Genomic DNA, 11,251 nt, shown 5'->3' with positions numbered 1-11,251 from the left:
TGCACACACAACACCTCAATGAATATAGATACGTTTATTATTTTGTCAACTCTAACTTTTGATTAGCTGTTTCGTTATGCTGTTGCAGATAATTTCGTATAAAAGTTGAACTGAGTTTGGTATCCATGTCTTTTTGCCCAACACGAGAATTCTTTGAGATGACATCAATGACGTAGATGTCTAAGAGATTGTCACCGAGGCCGTTTTTAATTCGCATGTCGTTTACTATGATTGAAAGAGTAGAGTAAGCACGGCAAAAAAAAATCTTGTCTAGTTTGGAAGCATGCTCTTTTTTACCAGCTTCACATCCTTTGAGTGTCTCCAATGATCCCACAATAGCAGAATACTTTGGATTATCTTGTGGAGGACCATACGGATCGTTAATTTGAGCCACATCAAACACCAAATCACCACCTCTCTTGAATCGATATAAAAAGGTGTTGCAGTTTGAGATTCGCGTATCTATTGGTTCGAGCAAGGCTGCTCCTTTCTTGTTTTTCAGTAGGTCTGGAGCTGCAAGCGAAAATAAGAGTTGAATTGGCAAAAAAATACTGTAATGCTTGGAAGGGATGAGAGCTGTAACCTCAACACTTACACACAACACCGCAAAACAGCGAAAGCCGAGACAGCCAAGCAGCTATAGTCAGTAGAATCTTGTGTCCGCTATGCAAATGATCGAATGTTCCTCCCATAGCTATATGGTCGTAAATGTCTGGTGGATTTGATCCACGATGATAGAATTCTTGTGAGTTTGTTGTTACTGATGGTGTTTCGTTGGTTTTTGATGTTTCGGGTTCTAGTTCAAGAGATTCAAAGGCAGGTAGACCTGCTGATTGTCGCTTCTTGTTTGCTTCTGATAGGACTGCTTGGTCTAAGAGCAGAAAATATGATTAAATTTGATACCAAGCTATGGTAAACGCACATCCACCGCAACACATACCATCACACAAAACAGCATCAAATCCGCCTTCTAACCCTCCATAATCAATCCACGCGTCATATCCACAGTACCCCTCAAAAATGATGTCCACATTCAGCAATGGGTTGTTACACGTATACGCCACGGTTGAAGCCGAGATGTAAAAGTCGGCCACGAGTCCCTGAAGCACTTGCCATACTCGTCGTGGAGTGGAGGCGTTTGCAGCAATGTCTGGACACGACAAGATTATTCGGAGTTGATGTTGGGCGAGTCCTGATGCGTGAGATATTAGCTGGAGTGCTCGAGTACGTGATGCGGATAGAGAGGGGAGCGGGATGTATACTATTATGCCGGATTGTTGGGATGCCGTCATGGTTGTTATAGCTGCGAGTTTGGTCCACACAAGACGCAGAGCTACAGAAATAGCGAGTAAGTGGGTTGTTTTGTTTGAAGCAAGAGTTGAATTCATCTTATCATAGTGTATTAAATCATTATACTTCGACTAATCTGCCACTCACCGCTCTAGTTTCTCTGTCTCGTATGTGAATCCGTGGTTTTGAGTTTTGAAGAATTAAGAGCTAGTTTCAAAGGAGGAATGTCAAGCTCTAATGGCGAAGCTATAATTCCTCCCAGTAACAATGTCGCACGTGGACTTGCTAATTACCCAGCTGCTCGAAAAGCTGGTTCATTCCTTTTCGTGTCGGGATGCTCTTCACGACAACCCGATGGGACGTTTCTAGGCAAGCATCATCATTGATTTAATTTCGTTTTAATTGTTGAAATCGTCTATCTAATTGAATCTGATCGTTTCTCATAGGGGTGATGATCTCATGTTTGAACACGATGTCGGAAATTTGAAGGCTCACAACGACATTCTTTAGGCTGAAGTCAAACCAGACGGAACTGTTGAGTTTGATATTCAAAAGCAGACTAGAGGTGTCATTGAGAAGGTACGTCCTAACCCATTAAACAGATCTTTGCTGATGAATGGTTCAACTCGTAGATCAAAGAAGTCTTAAAGACTGCTGGTGCTAGTCTAGAGAATCTAGTGGAGCTCAATGTGTTTCTGACCAATATGGCTGACTACAACGGATTCAATGAAGTCTACAATGAGTATTTCACAGAGCAAGGGGGTCCTGCTAGAACAACTGTTGCTGTGAAGGAGGTACTTAATTGTTTCTGCTTGAAGTTTTATACTACATAGTTACCATTTTAAATTCATTTTACTTTTCCCATAGCTGCCTCATCCGTATATTATAATTGAAATCAAGGGTATTGCTTTGGCTCCATAGCACTCAAGAGGTTACAGAAGTTGAAAGTGTATTATAGCGCAAAGAAAATATATTTCACATTAGTTTCAGCGTCTTGATCTCAGTAGTAGTTCCTTAGTTTTGTAGGCAGAGTTTTTGGTTTACGTCAAACCTTTTAGATGACAGGGTGGTTTAGCCAACACACATATTCCACTTCAAAGGCGACCTCCCAATAGCCATGGACCATAGAGTGTAATCGCCCGCAAATGCCAGCATTGAGCTCGGTGAGCCAGCCAGGCCAGTGTAATTGCGTACAGCTGCGGTACTAGTGACGGGATAAAAGGTATCGAAAAAATGCCACTCTTTGACGGTTTTGTCAGCGGATGTGCTGAAAATACGAGCTACTACGTTTCCCCACGGGCTTGTTGTAACAGCACTGGACAATTGATAGACAATCCCCGTGTGTCCAGTCCAGTTCGTCATTGCTCCAGTAAGGGTGTTGAGTACAACCACCCGCTTATCATTCGTGCCTGCAAAGGCTGTAACTTCGTGAGGGTACCCAATTGCCGTTACACCATTCACAGGAGACGACAAGTTGAAGGATCTCACAAATTGGTTTGATGAGTAGTTGTACTGTCGGACCGTGCCGTCTGTACATGCCGAAAACACCATATAGTCCGGAGATGGCAAAGCATAGATCTGTCGGATCATTGCCGTATGGCCCTGCAGATCAAGATACTGAGTCAAACGAGGAGCGACGTGCACGATATCACGATACCAGACATGTCTTACGGTATAATTGGCGAGCGAGGTCCCACTGGTTGTGTTGTAAACTAGGAGAGTGGCAGCTCCTACCATGGTATCGCCAATGAAGACGACACCCGGAAAAGCAAAGAGAGCTGTTGGGTTCCCAGTGGTATTGATGTTACGGATCAACAAACCACTAGTCAAGTTAAACTCATTCACATGTGCTCCTACTCCTGCAAAGAGATGGCCGGGAATGGCTACATACGTAGGGACAAAGAAATCAGTCCGAATCATCAACAAGGAAAAGGTAAACAAAGAAAAAAGGACCTGTGAGACTAACCGAAGATGCATCCAGAGGGTTGCGCGCTGCTTAGTGTGAAGTTACGGGTATTAACATCTGTTTTTGAGTGTGAGAAATAAAGGTCAGTGTCGTCAACATTTAGCTGAGGTTATTGTTCGCACATACTGGTTGTTGTGCTGAACTCCTTTAATATAGCACTAGATCCGGTAATAGTATAGCCTGTGTTGTAAGAGTCCAGAACGAAGACTACATTTCCCGTTACGGATGTGTAGTTTGTCACTGCCAGCGATAGTTCGCATCCATTCCAGGGCTATGGGAACAAAAGGGCTGAGTGACAATTGTTTCGTCGGAATACCGAAAACTTTAATCACTCACATAACCATCGCAATCGCTGAATCCCGTGGCACAGGAGTCAATCAGACACTATAATATGAAAAGTTAGACGTTTCGGAAAGCGGAAACAAAATACACAAATGAAGTCATACCCATCCGTTGGTACAGTTCGTGGAAGCGGCGTTTGGCCCGACGGTGCAAACGTTTGTACATTGTCCACAATTCTGTGTGTCGTTCATTATTGACTATCGTGAAGTTGTGGATGATTACGTTGAGGGGATATCTCGTGACAATATTGACGAATGTACAAGGTAGTTACCACTTCACAGCCGTTCGTCGGATCTCCGTCACTAAAAGATGTGAATGAACCAAGATGGTTTCAAGAGATGACGCAACTTCCATTTCCTTCTTTGGAATACTTACCAGTCACTGAAGCCAGGTAGGCACGAATCAAGGAAACACTAGGAAGTATGGATTTTTGGTGTCAGAAACTTGAGCCTTGAAAAGTTCATCCCTACGATTTACCTGCGAGTCGCCGCAGACAGCATTTGCATTTGGAAAAGCACAAGGAGATCCACAAGCTCCTAATTAACAGATGAATAAATCACGGCTCATTCATTCGAGCTCCGATTGACATGCCAACCCACCACAATTCTGAAGATCCGATGTTGTGTCCTAAAATGTGAGAAGAAGGTCAATACAACAATTCTACCTATCACTGAGTGATGCGAAATCCACTCTTACGCTTTCACAGCCATTGGCGGGATCAGAATCACAATCACCCCAAGACCCAACGCAAGAGCTGACGGCACAAAGAGAATTGGAGCAGGTAGATATTGCTCCAGGTAAATTACACTGTTCGCCACAAGCTCCACAATTTGGAGTTGAATCCAAAGGCTATAGAATTTCAAGTTGAGCTTTAACGTTGTAGTCCTTGACATCAGGAAATCTTACTGTTTCGCATCCATCAGTTTGCTAAGAGGACGAGGATATTTAGCTCAAGCCGCAACCAATGCAAGCTCAACTCAAATTTACCAAATTGTTGCAGTCTCCAAAGCTATGGTCACATGATAGGAACGAGCACACACCCCCACTACATGCCGACTGAGAATGTGGGAGTTGACAAGCAAGTCCTATTCAGGCAAAGTAAATAACAGGAAATCGAGTTTCAACGAGGAACTGGCCTACCACAAGATCCACAGTTGTTAACGGACTTGGCTACAAACTGTATGTGAAGTAATCGGTCAGAAGTGCACACAAATCAACTAAACATATTTATGACAATTACCGTTTCGCATCCATCCAAAGGATTCGAGTTACAGTCCTGAAACCCGCTGCTACATTTACCCATGCTACAGAGTCCCCCCGAGCAATTAGCAGCAGCGTTGGCATAATTACACGCCGAGTTACAAGAACCGCAAGATGAGACCGACGTCAATATGTCCTAAATTGTATCTCGTTAAAAAGTCTGATTTCAGAGCAATTTCTAACCACAATGCTGACCGTTTCGCAACCATTAGCCGCATCTAGATCACAATCACTCCATCCAGAAGAACATTGTTCGATCGTGCACGTACTACCAGTGCAGGAGTTGATGGCCACATTTGGTCCATTGCAGACATAACCGCATGCGCCACATGAAGTATTTGAAACCGAGGGGTCCTAAATAAAAAGTTATAGGTGTCAACACGTAGTCTTCATTACATATAATCTTCCCTCATGCTGCTTGCCATGCATGTACCAGCACACATTGTCAAACCAGGCAAACACGATGGAGTCGGTGAAGGTGCAACGGATATTGGAATGATGGTAGTAGGTGATGCTAACACTGCAGATTGGTCTGCAGATTGAGCGACGGCTGATGGAGCATACGTTGTTGGCGATGGTACAACTATAGATGTGTCTGGAGATTGAGTAATGATTGTGGCCACAGTTGTAGCTGAGGATGGTTCGGCCGATGAGTCTGGAGATTGAGCAACAGTCGAAGGAGCCACGCTTGGATCAAAAGACGGCGCAGCACTCCAAGCAACTGTGGTCGAAGGTTCCGCACTAGATTGAATAGACGGTGCTGCACTTGAGTCAATTGTAGTGGATGGATCTACACTTGGCTGGGTAGATGGTGCTGCAATTGAGTCGATTGTAGTAGAAGCATCTACACTTGTCTGAATGGATGATGCTGCACTCGGCGCAACTGTAGTAGGAGCATCCGCACTTGATTGAATAGACGGCGCTGCACTTGGGTCGATTGTAGTGGAGGGATCTGCACTTGGCTGAATCGATGATTCAGCACTTGAAGCAACTGTAGTAGAGGCACCCACGCTTGGCTGAATGGATGGCGCTGCACTCGCAGCAACTGTAGTCGACGGATCTGCAGTTGGTTGAATAGATGATACTGCACTTGATTCGATTGTAGTTGACGGCTCCACAATTGGAGGAATAGACGGGCCAGCACTGGAAGCAATTGTCGTCGATGGGTCCACACTTGATTGAATAGATGGTGCTGCACTTGCAGCAGTTGTAGTTGAAGCCTCTATACTTGGCTGAATGGATGGACCAACACTTGTGGCAACCGTAGTCAAAGCATCCGTACTTGGCTGTATAGATGTTTCAGCACTTAAAGCGATGGTAGTCGAAGGATTTGCACTTGGCTGAATTGATGGAGCTGCACTTGAAGAGATGGTAGTCGAAGAATCTACGCTTGGCTGCATAAATGGAGCTACACTTGAAGCAACTGTAGTAGAAGCATCCACGCTTGGCTGAATGGATGGCGCCGCACTCGAAGCAACTGTAGTCGAGGGATCCGCACTTGATGGTACTGCACTTGATTGGATTGAAGTTGACGGCTCCACACTGGGCTGAATAGATGGGCCAACACTGGAAGCAATCGTGGTCGAAGGATCCGCAGTTGGTAGTACCGTCGATGAAGACCCAGTTGGTGGCAAAAGAATTTCAAAAACATTGGATGGAACTGCTGACGTGTAAACCGAGTTAATTGTTCCAAAAGTAGTCAAAAGAGATGTGGTAGCGGTTTCAGTCTGTGAAAAATAGTTTAGTTGGAGCGTTGCATTCCGAAAATTTCAAAGAAAGATTCCCGTTTACCGATGTGGAATTTCCCAAGGCACCGGACCTATAAGATCAAACGAACAATGAATTTCTATTTTCAGAGCTTCCTTTAGCCAGGGATTGTGCGATACTTGCATGTTTTGAAATAACACTGAACCTTCTGTAACGGCGGCGTTTCTACTGGTGACAACAGAAGTTACAATAATGGTTATCGCAGCTGGCGGAATGACTGAGAAAATTCACTGTTAGAAACGTAGGTGTACGATTCGCAAATTGAGACCACATACTAATAGCAGCAAGTATTAAGTAGCAAAGTAGAGGCTAAAAAGAGGCTTTGAATTAGATTTCTTTCACCTGCATATACGTGCATCAGAATCCTTGCTCTAGTTTTCTTCAAGGTGATCAGATTCCTGTATCTAGACGCCATAGATCCATCTTCAGCTCCCATCAACCACACACTGCTAGTCCAGGAGCTGGCTTCAACCTTGAGCTTGCTTGCAGGAGCGTCTTGTTTCTTCAAAATATCTGTCAAGTATTCACCCTTGTCGACGCCTTCCTTGTAGGCAAACCCACTAAAATCGCAAGATTAGATGTCCTGAAGAGCAGTGACGACGGATACTCAAACTGAACACGTACCGTCCAACAAAGAAAGAAACCATTTCTTTTGGAGGTCCAGCATACAACGTGGTTCCTTCATACAGAACGATTGTATTGTCAACCAAATCAAAGAATGAGTTAGCCATTTGACGAGTTGTGACGACGACACTGATTCCAGAGTTTGCAAGTTTGGAAAGAGCAACCATTAACTCAAAGCTTTCTTCGGCGCTCAAATTCAGAGTCGGCTAGGAGAAACATTCTTCAAGTCGACTCTTGGTTTTGAGATAAACGGGTAACAACAAAGGACGCACATTGTCCAGAAACAAAATTTGAGGATTTGCCAAGACTTCCATAGCTACAGCTGTTCGCAATCTAGCAGTCGGGGAGAGTTACAGGGACACTGCAACACAACGAACTACAACTGAAACGATTGTGCACCTTTCACCATCAGTAATGCCCGTCTTTGAAGCAGAATCTCCAATGACCTTCTCCGCAAGATGGTCCAAATTGAGTAACTCCAAGACAGAATCAATCTTGTCCCTCATGTCGGTCAACCCCGCATTGCTAGGCATGCGGAGCATCGCCGCCATAGTAACTGCTTCCTTTACAGTAACGGTGGCCATATTTGATCGGATAGAGCTTTCAGAAACCAAAGCACTGATTTTTCGAATGTCCGCAGCGGCAACTTCACGACCGTTAGACAATAACTGTCCTTCCACTGATCCTTTAGCTTGGCCAGTAAGAACCTGTAATAAAGCACTTTTGCCGGATTTCGTAAGACCGACCACCTGTTATTTGAAGTTGCGTCGGCAAAAGGCAACTTTCTGATCTTTGACTGTATTGCGACAAACCCGATATCAAAATGTCAACCACGAATTTACCGTGGTGAGACCTGGAGAAAACTCTCCATAAGCATTGTCAAGCAGCACTTTTGGTACAAATGGCTTCTGGCCACCTTTTACCAAAGTTGGAACTTGGACAGTGTAAGACAGATGTCGAAAGGCCACCATCGACTTTTTATAGCTTGGAATCCCTAGAGACGTTGGAATAATTCATAAATATGTTTACGTCATTGACAAATGATTTGTGCCAGATATGATCGCCTTACGTTTTTCTCTGTTGGGAGTTGTATCAGCGTCAGATTCAGGCGCGACTTTGTCATATCTTTTGCCTTCTACAATTCGTAAATCTTTATGGTCAGTCAAAGTGCCAAGTCTCGTACCAACTTGCCACCAAAACGGAAAAATCCAATCCAAAAACTCAACTGTTTTCCGAGTTGGCGCGATTTTGAATTGGTGGGTCAACCGACTCTTGACGTTCACGTAGAACTGCCTCATACTTTGAAGCTCCTAATAGAAGAACATTACTGGTAAGACATCTAATTTGCAACTCATCAAAGAGTCCACCGACTGCGAACTGTCTTGTTTTTCATTCATATTTTTTGTTTCAACAAGCACACAAGCACCTAGGTACTTACTTGATACAGCCATAAGAGTATCTTCTGATCCTGGGAATACCTTGGCACTACCTGATTTCTTTTGCTTCAAGGACTTGCGTGGTAGTACGGTAGTGATGCTGTGCTGTGGTGCCTTTGTTTCCCGCTTATTCGAGTATGAACACTGCGCAGAAGGTCAAAAAAGGACCGTGATTTACACATGTCGGTGATATGGTAAAGTAGAGGCCTCACACATGTTAACTTCTTCGTCTTCGTGAGGTCGAGATTCCGGAGAGCTGAAACTGAGAAGTCCAAGAAGTTTTGACAGAAGGAAACCAAATAGCTAGTCGAGTGGTACGTTGCTATAGAGAAGCACGACGTACGTTGAATTTGCGCTAAAAAATCATTTACCGCAACATGTCACTGTCAATACTCTGCCCTGTCGTCGTAAATCGTAAATGCGTCGATTTCACTTTTCAACAAACTCATCACGAATCCACATAAGAAATGATGAACAATAGAGTGACAACACCCCATAGAAACAGAGAAATAAAACAAAATAGACATGCAGAATGTGCAAAGTGTATTAATTGACAAACATTTATTCCTACTAGCACTTTAATCTTTGTAGCATATTGTGACGTCGTCAAGATAAAAGTCCTCACTGTATCCACCACCTTCTCGACCTAATCCTGAAGCCTTGGTTCCTCCTATTGGTCACAAATTCAGTTTAACCCCACTATCAAAGCGAACCACTCCAGTCTCAAACCAAGACACTCACCAAATGGCATATTCAAATCCCTGACCATCCAACAATTGACCCAAACTGTACCAACACGTAGTTGTTGAGCAACACGGCGAGCCTTCTTTGCATTCTCAGACCAAACACTGGCTGACAGACCGTATTTGGTGTCGTTGGCAAGAGATACTGCTTCTTCCTCGGTTTTGAAGGGCAGAATGCAGACGACTGGTCCAAATACTTCTTGTTGAAATAGAGGACTAGAGTGTGGTAGCCTTGCGAGGTGAATTGTGATAGTTAGATTTTGAGCTAAATCAGTTCTCCGAACGTCCAATTTTTTTGGCGACTTTGAACTTACCCTGTAATGATAGTAGGCCTCAAAAAGAATCCATTCTCAAGTCCAGGAACAGCTACCTTGACACGTTCTCCACCAGTCAATATCTTGCCACCTTCTTCCTTCGCCATAACGAGATACTTCATAATCTTCTCGAGGTGTCTGCTATTGTTCACTGGACCAAGATCTGTCCTGTCGTCTTTCGGGTCACCGACTACCAGTTTGTCTGTTCGTTCAACCAAGGCTGAAACGAACTTGTCATATATCGATTCTTCAACCAAGATTCTTGAACCACATAAACAGATTTGACCAGAGTTTGAGAAGCTGGATCTCACAGAGGTCGCTACAGCATCTTCAAAGTTGCAATCGGCAAAGACTACGTTTGCATTCTTGCCACCTAATTCCAGAGACAGCTTTTTGAAATAAGGTGCAGCTGCGCGATAAATCCATTCACCAGTAGCAGTTCCTAAAGATATGAAATTGAGCCAAGCAGTTGATTGAACAACGATAAATCTGAGGGCAGCCTTACCACCAGTGAAAGAAATCAATGGTACGTCTGGATGACAAACAAGAGGTGTACCAGCAGATCCACCTTCTCCAAACACCATATTCACAACGCCAGCGGGAACCCCAGCCTCATTGAACACCGAGCAGAGCATGTGAGCTGTAGCAGAGGTAAACTCACTCGGCTTACAGACTGCTGTACATCCAAAGGCGAGACACGGACTGACAAAAGGGAACAACAAATACGTCAGCGAATGCAGACACACAAAAAATTCAAAGGAGACTAACGCTATCTTCCATGTAAGCAGATATAGAGGTAGATTCCACGGAGATATCAAACCAGCAACACCAGCTGGATTTCTGCGACCGTAATCTCGTCAGTGTTGCAGTAAATACAAGCACTGACGCCACTTCAATACGAACCTGTGTACCACAGATAGCGCAACTCCATCCAAAACAGACGATTTTTCGGATGTATGAAGTATGTACGAGGCAAAGAATCGAAAGTTGTATATTGCACGTGGTATATCGACCGTAGCAGCTAGCCTTACTGGCTTGCCTTGATCAATGCTTTCTTCTAATAACACATGCAAATCCATGTCAGACCATGCATTTTCTCAGCATTGTCAATCTTGGAAACGAACCTTTTGCAAACTCCATTAGTCTAGATTCGATTATATCGGCAACCTTGCTGAGTAGGGTTGATCGATATTGCCGAGTAGTTTTTGACCATGATTCGAATGCACGTTTTGCAGCTGCTACAGCTAGATTTATATCTTGAGCATCTGAGAATGGTAGAGTGGCGTTCACCTGTTGAATATAATGTTGTTAAGCGTATTTGAGCCTAAGAACCTGCAGGAGCTAATAGGAGTGAGCTTGCCACTGCTGTTGTTGGGTTCACACTCTCAAAGTACGATCCATTGACAGGCTTTTCAAATTTTCCGTCAATGAAGTTGAGAATGTGGTGGAACCCGTCGTCTGATCTTCCAGTCATTGTATAGCTATTGTGGTTGGTAAGGGACTGTTTAG

General features: G+C 44.0%; 3 protein-coding genes across 3 annotated transcripts; 1 reads left to right on the top strand and 2 right to left on the bottom strand.

Moving 5' to 3' along the window:
* Positions 1-37: 37 nt before the first annotated feature.
* On the bottom strand, positions 38-1,292 carry SmJEL517_g00060 (uncharacterized protein; the record flags this gene model as incomplete). Its single annotated transcript, XM_031165990.1, has 4 exons — positions 38-225; positions 298-513; positions 596-871; positions 941-1,292. The coding sequence occupies 4 exons, from the start codon at positions 1,290-1,292 to the stop codon at positions 38-40; spliced, it is 1,032 nt and encodes a 343-aa protein (XP_031027766.1).
* Positions 1,293-1,514: 222 nt separating this feature from the next.
* Positions 1,515-2,211, top strand: SmJEL517_g00059 (uncharacterized protein; the record flags this gene model as incomplete). Its single annotated transcript, XM_031165989.1, has 5 exons — positions 1,515-1,651; positions 1,737-1,764; positions 1,801-1,869; positions 1,923-2,084; positions 2,158-2,211. The coding sequence occupies 5 exons, from the start codon at positions 1,515-1,517 to the stop codon at positions 2,209-2,211; spliced, it is 450 nt and encodes a 149-aa protein (XP_031027985.1).
* Positions 2,212-5,250: 3,039 nt separating this feature from the next.
* SmJEL517_g00058 (uncharacterized protein) lies at positions 5,251-11,216 on the bottom strand (the record flags this gene model as incomplete). Its single annotated transcript, XM_031165988.1, has 17 exons — positions 5,251-6,585; positions 6,650-6,677; positions 6,764-6,842; positions 6,968-7,185; positions 7,250-7,455; positions 7,522-7,582; positions 7,649-7,998; positions 8,092-8,243; positions 8,319-8,384; positions 9,311-9,355; positions 9,427-9,659; positions 9,743-10,184; positions 10,248-10,444; positions 10,511-10,582; positions 10,646-10,799; positions 10,867-11,007; positions 11,075-11,216. 17 exons carry the CDS (start codon positions 11,214-11,216, stop codon positions 5,251-5,253), a joined length of 3,921 nt encoding a protein of 1,306 aa, XP_031027984.1.
* Between the last annotated feature and the right edge of the window lie 35 nt (positions 11,217-11,251).

This window comes from Synchytrium microbalum, assembly GCF_006535985.1.
Source record: "Synchytrium microbalum strain JEL517 chromosome Unknown SmJEL517_scf0001, whole genome shotgun sequence".
In the NCBI taxonomy this organism is placed as follows: Eukaryota; Fungi; Chytridiomycota; class Chytridiomycetes; order Synchytriales; family Synchytriaceae; genus Synchytrium; species Synchytrium microbalum.
This window is presented reverse-complemented; position numbering and strand designations above follow the sequence as displayed.